Source organism: Kogia breviceps, chromosome 11 (assembly GCF_026419965.1).
Source record: "Kogia breviceps isolate mKogBre1 chromosome 11, mKogBre1 haplotype 1, whole genome shotgun sequence".
Lineage (NCBI taxonomy): Eukaryota > Metazoa > Chordata > Mammalia > Artiodactyla > Physeteridae > Kogia > Kogia breviceps.
In genome coordinates this window covers 102,466,141-102,486,217 of record NC_081320.1, presented here as the reverse complement: position 1 = coordinate 102,486,217, position 20,077 = coordinate 102,466,141, and the positions used below count along the sequence as shown (strand labels likewise).

The 20,077-nt window shown below is 56.6% G+C and overlaps 2 protein-coding genes across 27 annotated transcripts in view; both read right to left on the bottom strand.

Moving 5' to 3' along the window:
• MYT1L (myelin transcription factor 1 like) overlaps positions 1–20,077 on the bottom strand; it is a 405,663-nt gene that overhangs the window by 31,752 nt on the left and 353,834 nt on the right. For all 26 annotated transcript variants that reach the window (XM_067008255.1, XM_067008270.1, XM_067008258.1 and 23 more), the window contains one exon: positions 6,585–6,647. In XM_067008255.1, the coding sequence (XP_066864356.1) occupies positions 6,585–6,647 (63 nt within the window). The remainder of the gene's footprint in view (positions 1–6,584; positions 6,648–20,077) is intronic.
• The window catches only part of PXDN (peroxidasin), a 147,196-nt gene that overhangs the window by 111,634 nt on the left and 15,485 nt on the right, over positions 1–20,077 (bottom strand). The window lies entirely within an intron of this gene.

Genomic DNA, 20,077 nt, shown 5'->3' with positions numbered 1-20,077 from the left:
CCGGGGCATCTGCAGAAGATGCAGTGCAAGTTGACCAAGCTTATTCTATTTAATTTTGGAATTTTGGAGACAGCGGCTCACGCTGTCTAGAGGAACTTGGCTAGCTGGAATGTCTATATATGAGATTTTCTCTGTTCAACAACAGCTAACTGTAGGCTATTAGGCTATTAGATGTGAGATTATACAGAACAGGCGGGAATTTTGGCAGAGAACTGGAGAACCAGGCACTGGACCGTTTCTGGAGCCCCCAGGGAAGCGTGGAAGCAGAGGCCCCAGGGCTGAGCCAGGGCGCGTCCGGGCGGGACCTGCCGACCGCTCCATCGTCCTGACCTCGGTCGCGCTTTCCTGCCGGGTCTGGCTTCTGTCTGAACACGCTGGCCCTCAGGCAAGGGCCTGGCTGTCTTGGGGGGCACCCCCATCACCCCGTCACCCCATCACGGCCGTCTCCTTGGTGCTGTTCCACGTTTGTGCAGGCGCCTGGCTCCTCTCTGTAAAGTTGCAGCTCCCGGCAGGGGCGGGGCAGGGTCCGGAGCCCCCCGCCCCTCGCGTCTCCATTTTCAAGTGCTCCAACTTCCCTGGCAAGTGGCTTCTCTCCCTCCGCAGCTTCACCTGTCACCCTCCACAGGACAGCAAAAGAGAGAGGGTGCGTGCGCCTCGATTCACTCTCTCCTGCTCCCTCCACCTCTCTCCTCCTTTTCTGGATAAAAGTTTAGAAAGTGGGGGCTGTGTTTTCACACCTCTGGCCCCCCCGGGGTCTTCTGTGAGAACTGCTCTCATCCGGGCGGGTCACGGCGACCTGCGGGAGCCGTCGCCGCCTTCGCACCGCACGACCGGCTGCAGCTCCTGCCCTCCCGCTGGGGCCCGCGTCCGGCCTCGGCTCGGCGGCTCCGCCATCTGGAGACTCCGTGGTCCGCTTGGCTTTTGCTCTGCCCGTGCTGAGCGGGTGTCCCCGCCAGGGCCCCCTCTGTCCTCACGCTGCCACGGCTCCTCGGTCGCCAGGTACCAGGTGGCGATGACTCCCAGCTGCCCCTCTGCAAACCGTGCTCCTACGACCGCCGCCCGCGGGGACTGGGACACCTTCGCTGCTGCTGCTACCGGAGAGCTCACCACCCTCCCCGGCCGAGCCCACGCCACCCCCGTCTGCTCCTCTCCGGGGCCACAGGCCGGGTCACGCGTGGCCGTTCCCGGGTTTTCTCTCCCGCGAGTCCTGTGGCTCTTCCGTCCTGAGTGCCCTCTGAATCGGTGTCGTTCCTGCTCCTAGGACGAGGTGGCAGAGCAGGACTCAGCTGCGCGCACGTGCGCTTCTGACTCGCTGCGGGACGGGCCCACACCCCCGCGCGCAGCACCCGAGGCTCCTGCGTCGTGGCGCCGCCAGCCCTGCTGCCCCTGGCCCACGCGGTCCTCTTGGGGGCTTCCGGCCCGTCCCCGTCCCGGCCCAGCCATCCTCGGGCCTCACGTCCCCCCCCCGCCGTCTGCTTGGCCGCAGCCTGGACGGTCTTCCTCCGGGAAGTCTCCTCTGCCCACCTGCCGTCCCGGCAGCAGCCCCGGGGCTCTCGCGGCCCCCGGTCCCCGTGGCGCTTCTCACGCCGTCCTGGTGACCGTCTGCTTGCTCGCGTCCACACCAGTGCCGGTTCCCTGCGTGTTTACCCTCCCCTCTTCCTCTGATTCCCAGGCCAACGCCGTGCGCAGAGCAGGTCCTAGTCAGGTGTTTGCCGTGAGTTAATCAGTGACTGACTAGGAGGGGTGGGTGGGACTCGCGGATCCTGCCCGGAGCCCGTCTTTCCTGCCTGTCCCCAGACGGGGACCTTAGTGGTGAAGGGAAGCCACAGGCCAGGACGCGGGCCAGGGAGCCTGGCTCTGTCCTGCCTCCGCCTCCTTCACTCTGAACTTGGGAGACAGGTGAGGCTCTGCGTCCTCGCCGACACGGGGCTGGGAGTGAAAATAAACTGGAACAGAACCAAAACAGAACAAATAGCACAGCAGGGAACTTAGTCTGGACCCGACTCTGACTCCGAGGAAACCTTGGCTCCGACACGGGCTGGCCTGGAATCCCGGCATCCTTGTCTAGGTGAGGAAGTCCACAGCCAGCTCTCGCAGGCCGGTCTGGGGTCACTGTCACCTCTGAGCCTGGGTCCCGTGCGCTGGCCCCTCACATGCCCTTAGGAGAAAAGCAACACTCGGAGAGTGAGATTATACCTGCAGATGCTCTTGGTACACAGTGAGCGCTCAGTACAGCTCGTCTTCTGTTGTCAGAGAACATTCTGGAGCCCGAGGGGTGCCACTGCTCTACGAGATGGGGAGGGGTCCCGGGGGAGTCAGATTCGTGCAGGATCACCGTTTGTGAAAAACCTTGGTGCCACCTCTGCCTTGGAGCACCCGCTCCAGGCTGTGGGGCCTGCTGCTATTTGCAGGTGGGAGGAGGCCTGGGGAGGCCACGGGGAGGCCCTGGCCAAGATGTGTCTGTGCCAGCCTGTCTGGAAACCGCAGAAACAAGCCAGCCTGGAGAAGGGTCAGGAGAAGAGAAAAGAGGCCTGGAAATAGGATTTTTGAGGGAGAGAGCTGAAGCAATGGATTTTTCTGTCGTGGTCTGAACACAAGAAGACCAAGACACAGCCTGGACGTCTCTGTGTGCGATGCTGAACGAGGTTTCTCCACTGAGGACAGAGGGGAGACAAGGCTTCTGATGATGGGGATTTTTTGATAGGACATCAGAGACGGTCAATAATATTGATTAAAATGGACTTAAAAATCTTCAGAGGTGATGCTGAGACAGAAAACCACACCACCAGCACAATCCAAACAAGAAAGAGCAAGGCAAACCAGACCCCGCCTGGGATCGGTGGGGCGGCCCTCCTTTCCCTGTGTGAACTCTGCAGGCCGTCCCAGGCGCAGAGGTCCGTCCACGATCAGATGTGTGACGCTGGCGGTGGCCAATCGGCTGAGCTCTGTCTCCGACACGTAATCGCTGAGTCTGTTTCCTCCAGAGCAATGAAATTACCTGCTGCTCAGCGTGGCTCTGAGGCTGGCGGGGCCGAGTAGACTTTCCTAGTTCCGGGGACAGTGCCTGGGACACACAGCCCTTGGTGGCAGCTACAGCAGGGAGAAGTGACCTCCTGTAATGTAGACGGCATCTGCGTGTGTGCATTGGGCCTGGGGGCCGGGGGCGGGGGACTCGCAGCCACAGCTGCTCAGGGGGACCCGAGGGTCCTCGTGCCGTGACTGCCCTGCCCCCTGAAGCCCGAGGACGGGCGTGCAGTCCTCTTTGTTGCGCTTCGCAGACCTTGCACTTTTCACCAGCTGCGGGCTGTGGCCGCTCCGAGTCAAGCAAGTTCTTTTGGCTCCATTTTTCCAACAGCACTTGCTCACTTTGTGTCTCTGTGTCACATTTCAATAGTTCTCGCACTTTTCAACCTTTTCTATTCTTGTTATATCTGTTATGGTGACCTGTGATCAATGATTTTCTTTCTTCTTTTTTTTTTTTTTTTTTTTGCGGTACGCGGGCCTCTCACGGTTGTGGCCTCTCCCGTTGCGGAGCACAGGCTCCGGACGCGCAGGCTCAGCGGCCACGGCTCACGGGCCCAGCCGCTCCGCGGCACGTGGGATCTTCCCGGACCGGGGCACGAACCCGCGTCCCCTGCATCGGCAGGCGGACTCTCGACCACTGCGCCACCAGGGAAGTCCGATCAATGATCTTTGATGTTACTATTACAAAAAGACTACAGCTTGCTGAAGCCTCAGATGATAGCTAGCAGTTTTTTTTTAGCAATACAGCATTTTAAAAACTAAGGTAATTACGTCATCTTAGACACAATGCTATTGCGTGCTTAATAGACGACAGTATAGTGTAAACATAACTTTATATGTGCTGGGAAACCAAAAACGTGTGCGACCCGCTTTACCGTGGTCTTTGCCGTATTGCAGCACGTGGTCTGGGACCGACCCTGCGGTATCTCTGAGGTGCCTGTGGCTGCCTGGTGTCCTGGCACAATTTAGCGGAAGGCTGAGGAATCGGTCCCTGAGAGGAGTTTCCCTGTGGTTTGCGTGTAGGTAACATCGCCTCATGTTCCTGGGAATGGATCAAGTACGAGTAACCCTGAAAGGCGTGCTTCTATGTGTACTACGATCTTCAAGCGTCCTCGGGCCTGGGGGGCTGCTTCTGTCTTTCCGCAGCGTCCGGTGTGCACAGGACTGTTACCCTACCCCACTTCTGCTCAGCCAAGAGCTCAAGCCCACTCTAACTTCTACGCGTGGAAGGTATTCTCGGATAAACGATGCTGTGAAATGTGCTCTGCTTTTAATACGCCACCCCACGTAGGGCTGTATGTAGCACTGAAATGTGCTGAAAGCCAAATCAAATTTACTTTCCACATGGACAGAGCAATCCTGGTGCTATTCAGTCCAGGCACAGAGTATAGCTTAAATCCAAGCTTAAATTACGTTTCATTCACAAGTTTACGCTAGACGAATATACCCACCATTCTAAAGTATACGTTAAGTGCGTGCACATGTTTAAATTATGAATAAATTTACACGATGTCAAACCAAAAAATAGTAGTAAAATAGACATTTGGATATGAAATGGCCAGTAAATGCTCACTTTTAGTTTGCAGGCATTATTCAGTGCTGGGAATTCTGGCCTTGTGAGGACTGAGATAAATTCTAAGATAAATTAAAATAAAGAGTAGAATAGAATGTGCTCGACTTAGATACTTAACTAGAGCTTTATTTTATTTTATTTCATTTTCTCTAAACCAGTGATCCTACTCTGGGGGCTCCTTTTGGAACGTATTCACCCTTGTTCTACATTCACAGTACAGCAGCCGGCTCTGGGCCGCCTGGTAAACCCAGCGAGGCAACCTGGCAAGGCTCCTCCCGACCCTGCGGGGCGCGGCGGCGGCCCTGGGGACCCTCGGACAGGTCTGCAGACACCTAGCTGTCACGGATGGGGGTGGGGGTGCCAGCGGCATCTAGTGGGTGGAGCCAGGGACGCTCCCCAACACCCTACAACACAAGGGATGTGGCCCCCGGGCAAAGCACGGCTTCCCCCCGAGGGCCCGCGCGGCCCAGGTGGGCAGCCCTGGTCTAGAGAATGAGGCGTTTTCATCAAGTCGGTACGGAGAGTCCACCCACACGTCGAATAATTCGGTTCTCCTTGTTGGTGATCGTAATCCCTACTTTCCCCAGACCTGAGCTGTTGAAACGATGCTCCCAAACACCGTGGAAAAGCGGACACAGAAGCCTGTGGCCTTAAGGAGGAAAGAGCCCACCCCGCCAGCTGCGTGTCTAAGCCAAGCTGAGCCAGGCAGCCCGGGGGCGCCCCCTGCCCCGAACGCCGGGATCTGGTCACTCGGGCGGCCACACGGCGTGGACCCCCCGTGACCCACACAATCCGCTCTGCTTGTGGACGGCGCATGGGCTGTGGGGTGACCCCCACCAACTGTCCTGACGCCCTCCCTCCCTCCCTCCCTCCCCCTCCTCTCTCTTTTCTCTTCATTTTTGTTGCCGTTTTTGTTGGGGAAGCATTTAGAGCTGAAGGGCTCATCCACACTCCGACTGCCCTCTTGATCATCTGATTTGGGAGGGTGGCAAGGCGACAGCTTTGTTGTAACATGGTTTTTGCTTCCTTGTCAGACGCAGCTCCCCTTCCCGCACTGGAGACTTCGAGTCACGAGGGTCTCCGTTCAGAAGGGCTCTTACCCTGACCTTGGCTCGTTGATCCTGACTGAACAGGACAAGGAATTCTTGCTCCTGCCTACGGGGCCTAGACCCACCTTTGTGCAGATGTTGTACCAACAGGCTCTTTCAATCCACTTCTAACATAGGGCCGGGTGTAAGACAGACGTTTGTAAACTATCCAGCGACCGTGGGCCTCTGGCTGCCTCATACGACGGACTCTTCAGGCTGCACTTGGAAGCTCCCTGCTCTTTGGGGGCGGCGGGGCCTGGCGCTTGTCAGGTGTTCAGCTGTGCTGATCCCCGCTTATAAAAACCGCACGGCGCTGTGGCTCAAATCTCAGTATTTAAGAGATCCAGTCTCAGTGGGATTAGCATGCTTGTCTCTCAATGGCTGTTCTCTGGCATCTTATAACATCCTGGCTCTTTTTCTCGTCCCTTTTCAATTTAGAAAGACATGCTCCGGGGTGACTGGAGCAACGTTTCTTTTTTTTTTTTTTTTGTGGTACGCGGGCCTCTCACTGTTGTGGCCTCTCCCTTTGTGGAGCACAGGCTCTGGATGCACAGGCTCAGTGGCCATGGCTCACGGGCCCAGCCGCTCCGCGGCATGTGGGATCTTCCCAGACCGGGGCGCGAACCCGTGTCCCCTGCATCGGCAGGCGGACTCTGAACCACTGCGCCACCAGGGAAGCCCTGGAGCAACGTTCTTGCACATGGAGCCGGTGGCACCGTGAGGGGGACATCACAGGGGGGCCTTGGTCCCGGGAGCTGGTGTCCTAAGTGAGGCCCCTGGGGACAGCCCCGTTTTGTGGCCGAGGGTCTCTAGACCCTAATTCACCAGGGGAGCCAACCTGAGCCCCGTTAGGGGTCCCGAGCACGGAGGGGGTGTTTGCGGGAGCGAGCCGTGCGTACCTCCGGTGGGAAGCGTAGTTGCCGGTGATGTGCCCGGAGCCGTCGCAGCCAGGGGTGGGGCACCTGCAATTACAAAGGCACATTGAGAGGCATCAAACCCCCGAACAAGTCACTTTCTTATTTATACAGTTCCAAAGTCTCCTTAACGCTGAGCCTCCCTGGGTGCGGAGGTGAGGTGGAGCTGGAGGGTCCCCGCCGGGCTTGTGGGGCGTCCCCATCCTCGTCCGCCACCAGCTGCGGCTCGGACCCCTTCTTCCCTCCGCGCACAGCGGCGCCGTCCAGGGACCAGCGATCTGGGGGCAGCCGCCCCTCCTCCGCAGCCGTGCGGCGCCTTCGTCCCCAGGCCGTTCACCCCACGTTCCCCCCCCCTTCCGGCATGACTTCAGGTTCGGTGGAACCAGCCACAGCAGGGCCTGTGGCCGCACCATCCGAACACGATGCAAGACTATTCATGAAAAGGCACACGCGGCGGCCCGACACTGGTCCCCGTCTAAACTCAAAACAGCGGCATCGCAACAGACCCGTCCCAGTGACCCCTCCCAGCCCTGCTCCTGGTGGACCCCAGAGGCCGGTGCGGGCAGCCTCCTGTGCCAGCCCTGGCAATTAGACTAGCTGTCTTTCAGACGGTCATCGGGCCCTCAGGTAGCTTCGATTTACCTTAAAACCCTGGTCACTTTTAACTGACTTGAGTAGGGAGTAGGGTACAGATCTCTCTCTCGGTCAACAAGCCAAGTCAGCTGAGACGCTGAGATTAGTTCGGGCCCCTACGCTGCCTGTGTCTAAACCTTTCCAGGAAACTCCATGCAGTCTCCTCAGCTAGCACATCTCGCCGCTGTGCTGATGCGAGCGGTGCTTTTAAACAGAGTTTCATGGTCATTGCCCTCCGCGGAACTTCTCAAATACGCCATCTCAGGAGTAGGCAGTCCTACAAAGACACTTTCGCTTCAACCTCCATCAGCTGCATTGGCACCCACCAGGAATGTAAGAAATATGGACAAAAATTAAGAAAAAAAATGTTTTCTTTTCACTAAATTTTAACTCTCAAGAAACAAGGATGAGGTGATTTAGTAAAAATATTACCACCCAGTAGTAACACTCAGATCATGCCCTGTGCCACCAACCCCCCCCCCCCGCCCCCGCCTACTCAATGAGCATCTGAATTCCTGGCAAGGACAAAAATCACAAATTAAAAATGGTTAATAAATGTAAATGCTTCTAAGCGATGTCAATTTGCTTTCCACTCAGAAAGCCACCCTGGATATTGGATGTCGGGTTGAGGCCAGCAGATGACTTGCTTACAGACAGACTTTCTCAAAACCAGTGAGAGTGTCGGGGAGTGTGGTGGACGTTCGTGCACTTGGGCCGAGTTCAAGGGTGTGAGTGTCTCAGTTTGGCAGTTAGATGTGCAAAATCGATGTCGGTATTTAGAAACTGCTGAGTCTCATTGAGTCCTGAGAAAGGGAACGTGATTACAGATCTCAGGTACAGAGCTGGTGCTTGCATAGCCTATAAAGGGTTAAAGGTTATAGTCTGTGCTGTGGGAGAATAAAAAAGGCACTGAGGGCAAAGGGGTCGAGAAATCGTCGATGTGTGTAAGTGGAATCAGGGCTTGAAAACAGGAGTTGGGGCAGGAGTGTAACACTGTCCTCACGTCAGAACAACACCCCGAGTCCGATTGCTGGCCCGACTGGCATTAAAGTAACAGCTGCTCACGACCTTAAAGTGTGATCTCAAGACGATTCCGTCAATAATGACTGAAATGACTGAATTTAACTGATTTCCCGAATGGCACCTCATGTGGAGACACCCCCAACCCCAGAGGGAGGACATTTTGAAAGCCATAAAAATCACTCTAAGAGAAGCTAATCTCCATGCACATTTCTGTTTTGAAAATGTATCCAGAAACAGACATGTTTCCTACCAGCCAATAATATACACGTGGCCTTGCTTTTTGGTCAAAAGAAAAAAATCCTTAAAGTCTTCCTAATTCAAGCGCCTAGTGCAAATTTGTTTAAAATTTTGTCATTTAAATGTGAGTAGAAATTTTTTAATGTCTTTTTCTTTCTTTCTTTCTTTTTTTTTTTTTGTGGTACGCGGGCCTCTCACTGTTGCGGCCTCTCCTGCTGCTGAGCACAGGCTCCGGACGCGCAGGCGCAGCGGCCACGGCTCACGGGCCCAGCCGCTCCGTGGCATGTGGGATCCTCCCGGACCGGGGCACGAACCCGTGTCCCCCGCATCGGCAGGCGGACTCTCAACCGCTGCGCCACCAGGGAAGCCCTAATGTCTCTTTCTTGGTAGAGGCAGGAGGAGGTTGACATAGTCTGTTCAAATTTAAGTAGGCATTTTAATCAAAATCATGCAAATGAAAACGAGAATTTATTAACTATAAAAAAAAAGAGAAAAGGATTTTGGAGTAGTTTTTGTGTGTTTAAGCCATTTATAAATGCATCATCTGATAAAAAAGAGGCATTTAAGATGTCCTTTGTCACCATGAAAACAAAGAAAATGTTATTGGCTCACTTTCAGGGCTCTCACAGTGTCAGGAAAGGATAAACGTTCCCAGAACGAGGCCCGGCTTTCTTGAAAGGTTTGTTATTATTTCCAGGGTTTCAAGTTGGGCCGTGGGGTCCAATCCCTGGCCTGCCGCTTGCTGGCTGCGAGCACGTGGGGAGATTAAACCTCCAAGGTCAGGCCCCTCAGCCGGGGGAAGAGGACGGAGGAGGGGCCCTGCCGTCCCCTGGAGCTTCAGGACCACAGGGCTCCGTGCAGGCGGCGAACGCACGCTCACAGCACCCAGCCCTGCAAGAGCCAGCTCCGCTTTCTCGAGGGTGTTAAGTTGGCGTTTTCATCTTTAGATGGTGCCGCCGGACCACACGAGGCCGCCCTGGGTGGGGCCTCAAATAGTCTTTCTTCTACCAGCTCTGCGGTGCTCATTTTCACGTTCCTGTTCAAGACTTTAAGGCTTTTAGAAGCTCTGAGATGTACATACAAATTTCCTCGCTTTAATAAATCTCATCATTCAAAAATACACAGTTTCCTGAAGTCGGTGGATGTGACAATTCAGGCAAAAAAGGGGTCTCTGCTCCACGACCCTTGGCAACAGGCTGCTGTAAAATCGATGCACAGAAATTCGGTTCGCACCTCCCCATCTACGAGCAGGTCTTTTCCGTGAAGGGAGGCCCTTGTGGGATCATGCAGATCCCCCGTGGATACAATCAGAGAGCAGCATGTGCTGCACAGCTTGGCTTTAGAAATGGCAGCAGAGATTGACTGGGTTTCCATGGAAACTCCCGACAAGGCAGGCGCCGGTGCCTGGCACCATCTCGGGGAGGCCACCCAGGCCCACAGTCCCCCCAGCTCCCTGCCAGTTGTCACTGATACTCGCACCAGGTCTATTTTAAGTTGCTATGGTTAGAGATGTAAAGTTGTGATAAATAAAACACTTGCGTCTTCATTTTTTCCTCTCCACTCCAAAGGTAGTATTGGTAAAAACACTCTGAGACAGGAAATGATGAGTACATGATCTTAGAATCTCTGTAAATCCCAGGCAAAAATATTGGTGATCCTTTGCCTTGTCTGTGATCTTGCATTTGCCTTGGAATTTAAGCAATATCGAGAGAAAGTAATTTGGGGGTAGTTCATGTTACTCTCTGGCTGGAAAAATTGGTCTTGTATAGACATTTAAGAATATCGATGGAAAAGTCATAATAAAATGCTTTAAGCCATGTTTACATTTTTGCCGAATCCAGGCAAAAATCTAAAAAAAAAAAGGAAATCGGGACCACTCACAAACTTCTGGATTTCTGATTTCCTGGAACTAGCCTTTCTCAGTAGGAACAGACTATAGCTTTCTGCGGCTTTTGTAGGTCTAGGACGTCAGAAACATCCCTGAGCCCGAGCATCCTGGAAGGCCCTTTGCGCTCATGACTTCCTCTTAACCACCCACCCCCAAGAGAATCACTGTGGCTCACACCTCCACGGGGGGCTGAGACGTATCATCAGAAAGAACTTACTCTCTGTGCATTAGAGGACGTATCGTGGAAATCCTCTGACGTGCACAGGTGCACACATCACAAAATGTGGCCACAGACCAGCTTCTCCCGCGCCTCTGATTCGTCCTTCTGTGAGACAGGTAACCCCTTCCTGTGATTTCTCTCCCGTTTACAAAACCACAACCCTGACACAGGGTAGCAGAAATGGAAATAGTTCAATCTACTGACTGAAGTCGTGTGATCTCCCAATTATCATATTCCATCATCCTCTCTCTCTTTTGAAATGAAATGAGGATTTGATAAGTGGTTGTATTAAGGCATTTAAAGTACGGCTTTTTCTTTGCAACAGGAGGGCCTCTCCTTAAACGATGCACACGCCGTGTCCTCGCTGCTGCCTCTCCTGGGCTGAGACAGGCGGGCTGTCACATCGGCCCGTCGACAGGGAGGCAGCGGACTCCCCAGGAAGGCGTCCAGGCTGGCCTCAGATGCGCGTCCGTTCGTTCTTAGCAATCAGGGCTGCTGGACGTGATGTGGGCAAGGACCCAGCGCCGGCGGTCTCTCTCCATCCACCCGGAGGCCAGTCTCGCCGGCCAAGCAGCAGGACCCCTGAGGGTGTTCGGGCCTGGGAGTGGCTGTGGCCTGGTGTAGACCCGTCTGCCCCAGCGCCTGCTACACCGGCGGGATGGGGCAAGGGCGGCCGCTCTCCTCCAGAGCCGGTTTGCAGGCAAAAATGTTTTGACGAGACTCACGGTCTTTCATCTTGATAGAGGCAATTGCTTATTTTTTAAAATCTTACAAATAAAGGCTGAAAGCACTGCCGCAGGTTTGAACTGTCCCTGAGGCTCACCTCGCCTGTTTGAACCCACCCTACGAGGTCGACCTGCAAACGTGCCCTGATTCTGAGTGTAGTAGCTGAAACAGACAGAAAAATGCTCACTGAACATGTTGGATAATAATTTAAAAGGTCAAACTGAGATTCTGGGAGTTCTTTGAAGAATTTCATGGTGTGCTTCCTTAATAGCCTTTTTTGTTCCTTTCTTTCATGACCACTCTAACAGGAGAACTTGTTAAATAAAACACAAAATACTCTCAATTTTAAAAGAAACTATGAAAATGTAAAATTAGGCCTCGTCTAGAGTAGGAAAATATATTTGTAATATGCTTCAGGTCACCTACGTAAAATACCTGCCCCATTTACATAAAAAGTTCAACTCAAAAACATTGTTTTGGCTTAAAGAGATGTGGTTCTAAAAATTTACATCTTTATTTTGAATTTTTTCTCATATAAATGGGAAACAGTAAAGAAATGCAGAGGAGTGCAAAATAAAGGTATTTTAAAATAGAAAACTGATATATACTGATTCTTACGCTGCCTCTCTGCAATTTTCTCTCCAAGCAGATGGAAACCGGGTCACTTAAAAGCAATACACATCACTTCTGTCCAATCTCCTAGGTATATCACTGGAAACTCTGAGGAAAGCCAAGATCTCGTAAATCACTTTTCAGTTTGTACAACATCCAGTAAGTTTCTCATTTTTGGAATTCTGTATTGAGTATGCAAAACTTGACCCTTCTCGCCCTCTGACGCCTGCCAAGCACATCTCACTGGGAGCCTCCGGCTGGGCTGTCCATGCCCCGCAGGCCCCATGTTTCACCGGGTCCCTTTTCCTGCCTCTGTTAAAAGTAGCAGGTGACACAGGAGCACCGAAGACACGCACTGAGGGCGTGGGCACAAACCCATGACGCCACTGCGGGCTTCTGGGATGGGGGCTTGGCGGGGTGCAGGGGTACCGGCCGGTGTTATGCCACCTGCATGGCCACCTCTAGCCGGCAGAGGGCGCTGGCGGGTGCCCCTCCGTCCCTGGCCCTTGGGAGACAGGTCTGGGGGAGACTTCTGCAGACTGGCCTCCCACCTTCCTCCCAAAGACGCACCCCATGTGAGGGCCTTTACCCGGGATGCTTGGACCCTCCCAGGATTCTGAATTTCTACACATTTCAAGTTCTGATATTAGTAGACTTTGGGTGGAAGTCTTGATTTCAGACAGGACATGTAAACCCAAACCACCTTTCTCTTTTGGTTCCAAGCACTTTTCTTTTTAAGCAACACTCAAATACAAACAAATAAATGAAAAAGAATCATAAAAGTACCCTTAACATAATTTTTTAAAAAAATTTTCATTTTGGTGATTCAGATACCATTTTGGAATGGGTTGGGCCTCAGGTTACTAAGAGAGCGGAGTGTCATCCTGCAGATAAAGTTCAAAGTTGTGGTTACAGGGGACCCAGGGCTGCTAGAATGCCCACGGAGCCGTGGGGTGGGCATGGGGGGTGGCTCGGTGGGTGCGGGGGTTTCACCAGAGCCACGATGCCTGCCGCCTGCACCCACCAGAGCACAGGCTCCGTTCTGCAAAGACCTTTCGGGTGATACGCTTACCATATAAGCCGCTGATAAACGGTGTTTACTAGTAGGTTTAAATTCTGACTTAGAGGCTCACACGCCTGCCATCAGCCTTGGGTCGCCTCTAACGAGAGCCGTGAGGACCCTCTTCTGCCCATCCCCCCACTCAGGCCCCCAGGATGCCCTTGGAGGGTGGATGCTGCCCAGGCCCTGGCCGTCAAAGCTGGGCCGTAAGGGCTCCGGGGTGCTGGCCCCGGCCAGAGCGGGGGCTGGGCCCGGCCCGCTCCTGGGTCCATTTCCGGGGGACACGCGAGGTGCAGGTTTGGCTGTTTGGGCAGCGGGGCGGGAGCTGCGACGCCAGTTCTGTGGTCCATGCTGCATGCAGTTCTGCACTTTCCATTCATGCACGGGTGCTGCTCATGCCTCCCTGTCGGGGCGGGAGCTAACGCGGACCCCTGGCACCACACTGAACCGCTCGCTGCCCGCTGCCCGGCGTCCCAGGTACATCCAGGGACAGGCTCCTGTCCAGGGCGGCCAACGTACCTAGCAATCCTGACGTCCCTCTCAATAACGGGATGTGTCCATGGGGCACTGCTGCCGGAGCACATGCACGTCCAGCAGCAGGGGAGCGGCTAGACCAGAGCTGGGGCAGCCGCGGTCAGAATTGGAATTGGACGCGGAGGACCCATGCAAAAAAGAACATACAAAAGGTGACTGTTGGAGAAACCGCCGCTCCACCCCGCCAGCCGTCCACGCACCTCGGGGCCGCCGCGCTCGCCGCGCCGGTGCCGCGGCCGGGGCTTCGCGTCGGGCATGCAGGGGCCTGGGGGGCTGGGTGCGGGCTGGGCCGCCAGGGGCTACTCACCTGCCTCAGTGACACTGAGCGCTAGGGCAGTCACACCGTTTACATGGGGTGGGAACCGGGCGTTTAGAGACTCGTGTGCCCTCGGGGCGGGGGCTCCTTCTGGCCCCGGAGCGGGATGGGGACGTGTGAGGGTCCCCTCCGCTGCCCTCACGGCTCCTCACCCACGTCCCCCGCCTCTCGGGCGAGAAAGTCCGTGACCGTATCCAACTGGTCTTTAGTGGTAAGAAGTCGACCCTGGACTGGTGAGCGACCGGTGGTGAAGCCCACCGACCAGGATGGGGCCGGGGGGGGGAACTGCTGGCTCATCCAGGATAATCTTCTCAACACCACGAACCAATGGGATGGCACCTGAGACGGAGACGGACGGCCGCTGCACCCGGGGAGGCTGCAGGCTTCATGCACAGGCCACGCCCCGCTGCCCGAGGCCACGGGGACGGGAGGGGCGGCTCAGGACGCCAGGGCCAAGTGTGAGGCCCAGCGTCGCCTGCCAGGTGGACGCGGACTTCAGTGGGAGCGCGCCACGGGGCCACGTGGCTGTTACTTCCGGGTGGTCAAAGCCACGTTGACTCTGTGGCCTCCATCAGCTCACTTCCCTGTCCACAGACGGTTTAGAGCTCCTCTCGAGGTATCAGAGGAGGGAGGCTGATATAATTTAGAAGCAGGCTGTTGCTGCTAAGCTGTTGCTGGCAGCAAGCGTTTGGGAGGCAGAAGAAAGGACAGATTCCAGGGCCACGAAGGCCCGGGCACCGGCCACGAGGTCCCTTGACACTGCAATCTCGTGCCTACTTTTTGTGTTCTTACTATTTTATGTTTGTCATGGCTGTAGATCTTTTACTTTTTTCAAAAAGCCTCTATCTCATCTCATAGAGAAAGTGTTTTTATTCTAAGCAGGAGAAATTTAAAAAGATTCCATGCTCTGTCTGCTACCTGAGTAATCCTGCGATTCTCCGTCTCTTCTCACGTTTTATGTTTCCTCTCTCCCTGTCCGTGAGCCTCACCTCCTGCCCGGTCCTCTTGTTTACAGCTATCTGGTTTTAAACCCTTTTCAGTTTATTTTCTCCTCTCTTAGTCTCTCTGGCGTGTCCTCCCTTCCTCTGTGGAATCTGCCTTTTCCCGTGTCTCACATCTTATTTTTGGTCAAATTCTAAATGATTTAATAGATGCTAAGTTTCACAGAAGTTTTTAGAAATAGATTCATCAGATATCCTTGCTCTAAAGGTAAGAAGACAAATCCAAACAGGTGAATTATATGTTTAAGGTCACGCAAAGAGGGACACAGCTGAGCTTAGAACAGAAATCTCTCTTCTTCTGGTGCTTTTTTACTCAGATAGACTCTTTTTAAATGTCCTCTTTGTATGAATAATTCCTAGCCTACGACTGTATCGTATGGTGTAGTGCTTATGTGGGGGGAAGTTCACTGGACTGTAAAGACACAGGAGTTCACTCGTTTCCCTATTTGCCGTTCAGTGACCCACATGGACCTCTCAGTGTCTCATAAACGGGGTAGAGAGGGAAATGGAAACACATGTCTATGATTTCTGTATCAAGGGCACAGTCACAAGCGGCATCTAAACGTCACCGGTTGTCCGGATTTCCCTCCGATCACGAGGAGGGACAAGAGAGCAGAGGGGCCTCAGAACACTGACAACCCGTGCGGTCCTGACATGGTGACCCCGTGCGCGGGTCTGGAATCGGGAAGGTTCGTTCCTCTGAGGAAGAGCCCAGAATAAGTCAGAATGTTCCTGGGAAAGCCAAGAAGGAGAGGCCCGACACGGTGCGGACGGGCGGACGGAGGAAGAGGGAGGAGGGCAGGGGTGAGGACGAGATGCTGCGCGGGGCACGAAGGGCCCCGGATTCCCGGACACGCGCCTGTGTCCAGCCCAGGGCCACCACGGGGGCTCAGGTCGGGGGCCCGGGGGGCTGGGCGGACACTGTCCTCTCTCTGACCTCCGCATGGCGGGGCGGGGAGCACTGTTTGCAGCGGGGAGCACGGAGGGGAGCCTCTGCTTCCTTAGGGCCGCTGAGCCATGAGCGGGCGTCTGCGCCACGCACCTGCTGAAGAAGCAGGGGGTCCCCCACCGGACGTGTCCGAAGGGCAAGTTGGGAGAAGCCGCCGAGTGAAGGGAGAGCGAGATGCCGAGAAAGACAGAGCGAGAAGCGGGCTGAGCCGAGCCCATGGCGTGCGTGAGATGCGGCCGCCCCCCCCCACCCCCCGTAGGCCGCCTCCCCCGCGGCCAGGCTGTGGGTCCAGCCACGCCCCCCTGCGCGCCGAAGACGCCGGCACCCCACGGCCTCCCGGAGGGAAGGTCCTCCAAGTGCTCTGAGGGTGACGAGGTCATGAGGCCTCGAGCCAGGTCACGTGGGAAAAAGGACAAGCATTTGGAGACATTTAGCTTGGAGAAGACTCTAGGGAACAGTCCTGCGCTAGAAAACCCGAGAGGCTTTCTTGAGGAGGACGGACCTCCGGTTCCGAACTTTCAGGAAGAGCTTTCTCAGGCGGCGCTGTAAGCACAGGCGCTCCTGGGGACCGCGGGGCGCCATGGGGAGGGGGCACCCCCGGGGCGGGCCAGGCTGGGCCTGCCCGTGACCGTCCTGCAGGCCCCAGGGCCGAGGTCCCAGCTTTCCTCCACGGCCTGGGATGGCGCAGAGGGCCCGCGAGTGTGCGCCCCTCAGGGAGACCAGGACCCCTCTGCAGGGGGTCCAGGGGGCCAGCCTCTCTCCAGGTGATTGGACGGGGAGGGGAGGTCTTCTCCAAGCCCCCGGCAGGAGGGTGCAGGTCCGGGTCTCCTGGAACCCTTGCCCCGGGCTGCCCGTCCCCACCTGCTCCTCGACACCGGCGCCTCTGTCTCCGTGAGCCTCAGTCTCACCCCCGTGGGAGCCTGCGCTCCCCAGCACGCCTCCCAGGCCCGGAGCCTTCAGTCCTCCCGGGCATCACGGGGCCGAGAGTTCCCGCCACCTCCTCCTCCCAGGGCTCTTCCTGGCCACCCCTCCCGAGAGCTGCCCCCTGCTCTGGCCCTGGGTGCCCTCAGCTCGCGAAAGCAGGGCGCCGGCCTCCGTGTTCCCGTCTCTTGCCGGTCTCAGGGCCCAGCAGCCGGTGCCCCCCACTTGGGCTCCGCGTCCGTGGCTCAGGTGGGCGTGCCGAGGGGGCGTCTGGTTTCTCCCTCCCAGCCTGGAGCTCGGCGGCCGACCCTTGCAGTGCTGCTGTCCTTCTCAGGTTTCTGATTCGCAGACTCGGTGCTGAGAGTCCCAGGGCTGGCGTGGGTGCTTCGCGGTGCGGGCGTGTGGGCTCGAGGGGCCTGTCCCAAACGCCCTTCCCGGTCTCAGCGCGTCTCAGTAGCCAGGGGACCGTTCAGCTGTGGCTCAGGAAGCGAGCCCGTCCTCCACCTAAGCGCCGGCTTGCTTTCCAGCCAGAGCTGGCGAGCTGCCCTATCCTGTCCTCGGTCTGTGGGCCCCGGCGCCGCCCACCCAGCTACTCTCGTGGGGGAGGAGGGCTGAGGATGCTTTCTGGGGGGGCGTCAGCCTGCTGACCGGTGAGGCTGTGGCACTGACCAGGTCCTAGGTCGTGAGCATCTTTGTGTGCGGCGCGGGGTGGGGGACTCTGCGCAGAGGAGAGGCGAGCCCGGCGCCCGGCCCCCGGCCCCTCCCCCGACCCCGGCCCTGAGGTCCGGCTCTGAGGCAGAGGATGGACAGGATGGACGGTGCCCAGCAGCACTCAGGACCCTCGTCAGGAGTCAAGAACCAAAGTAACACAACTGAGCTGTTTTGTTTTTAAAGGGGGGCTGGGTCACAGAAATCCTGTATCTCAGGGAGGCTGCTGACCTTTTGCCCCCGGCACGGAGGACAGGCCTGCGGCCACTTACGCTTCAGTGCAGTGTAGCTGGTAAGAATGGCCGCTCGCCCTGACACCCACAGCTCCAGGCCATTGCAGGGCGGGCGCCAGCGGCCACTACGGCCTGCTGCGCGAAGCAGCGGACGGCCCAACTGCTCACCTAGGCTCCGCAGCAGCCCCGGGTGCTGGTTCTGCTACCTTCACCCAATCTCACAGACGAAGCAGGCACAGAGGTGCCCAGGATCAGCCCCGGGCTGGGCTTGGGTGCCAGCCGCTGGCTCGAGGGCCAGTGGGTTTAACCTGCAGCTGGTCTGACGGGTGCGCTTATGGGACCGTGGCAGCAGGTGCAGACGGCAAAGTGAGAAAGGACACGTGTGAGGGATGCTCGGAGTGAGCCTGGGAGGGCAGATGGGGTCACGTGGGGATAAACACCCACGGGGCCACAGGGAGGGGGCGGGCTGGGACCCGGGGGGCGACAGGGAGGGGCCCCTCACAGCAGGCACAGGCACGTCCCCTGGACCAGTCACTGGGCGAGAGGAAGGGAGGTGCAGGTAGAGGTCCCGCCCTCCAGGCCTGGGCGGGCTCACGGGAGGCGAGCGCAGCAGCCCTGGAGAGCGCGCATGCACGGCCACGGGTGCGCGCTCGGTCCGGACGCCTGTCTGCTCGGCTCACAAGCAGCCCTGTTGCTGTTTCCTCCTCTCACAGGGTCTGGTTTGGACGCGTCGGCACCTCCTGAGCGCGAGTCACCCGCGGGGACAGGGGTTCTTGTCCTGGGGTGTGGCACTCTGCCGGGGCGGGTCCCGGGGGGCGCCTGGCTCTCCTGGGAGCGGCCTCGGGTGGCAGGGGGCTCCGTGGACAGGACAGTTCCGCTGACACCCAGGACGCCGCGCGGAGCTGTGGGCAGGGAGGTGAGCTCAGAGGCAGACGTGCTCGTTAGGGGATAAACAGACCCCAGATCCAGGTCACCGTGGACGCGTTGCCACTGCATATTCTCCATTATTACGTGCACGGAAAACTCTTCCGAATGAGACCACGTTGTGGAGTCTCTGCCGATTGCGGAAAAAGTAAAGGTCAACAATATCTATGCGTGTTAAACGGAACGGAAGGCAACCTGGATGTGATTTTTAAGACAATCATTTAAAAATATGGTTGTTCCAGAGCATATTTTAATGGAAACTTCACTTGCCCAAGACCAAAAATGTGTTTCATAGGAAATGAATCACATTTTAAAATGATTTTTGTTATGTAGGCTGTAAAGGAAGAATCAGAATTATTTTTTGGAAAAAGGAAGGAAGGAAAAAGAGAAAGAAGGAAAGGGGAGGACCTATTTAACTGGGAACTTTTAGAGGCCAGAGGAGTGCAGTCATTTTTAGTTTTCCCGTTTCATCAGCAGTTGCGTGGGGAGGTCTCTCGGCGGGGGGGGGGGGGCATCCTTCAGCGCAGAAGGCAGGGCGAGTGTCACCAGGGTTGCCTGACACTGGGAGGGACCGCAGGATGAGGGAGCGAGTTGCCATGGCAACTCCCTCCCTCGGTCATCTCCGTGGTGCTACTGGCTCTCTGTGTGCAGAGAATTGAGAAAACCCAGTTCTGAGCACAGGGAGCTGAGGGGGAGGCTGCCCCGATGGCTGGGGGTGGGGGGGATGCCGGGGAGGCAGGGAAGGCCTTTCACAGGGTAGGGCTCAGCTCAGCCAGCCTCTCGCCGGGACGGCAGCACACGACCAGAGCCAGGAACCGTTGGGACACACACACTGGCCTTCAGAGCTTCAGGAACCAGGGCTCTGAGGGCCTGGAGGGCCGGGGGCCTCCCTGCAGCCGGCACCCCTCGGCACCACCGGGACAGTCTGAGTGACAGTGACTCAGAGCTCGGTTGGCGCTTCCGTGTCCCAGGACAAAGATCGGAGTCCTGTGCTGCTACCATCCGGCTACTAAGGACGACGCGCTGGGCCGGGTGCGCGCGTGGGTGTGCGACACACCCGCAGCATCACGGGGGGCGAGCTCGCGTGGGGCTGAGGGGAAGCGTCTGCTCCGCAGATGGGAGGACCACGGCGTCGCCGGGCTCTGTGGCCTCTGTGCTCCACGGCGGGGACCTGCGCCCACCAGGCTCTGACACGTCCCTCCCCTTGTCAGCCCTCCCCAGACCTACCCCGTGGCTGCTGTCTACCCGGGTCTAGAGATAAAAGATCTCGGGTCAAAAAGAGCCACGTGGCTAGTGCAGGCTGCCCGGCTAGCAAGTGGCCAAAGCTGGCTGTGGCTCTAATTTGCACAGACCCGGAGCCTGTGTTTGCCTCATCATGTGGCAAGGACACTCACTTCTCGTATCAGGAAAAGAGCTCTCGACCTAATAAGCCGTTTAAATTTAAAGGACATTAAAAATAAACGAACTTCATCTTCTGCTTGTCGAAGTAAAAA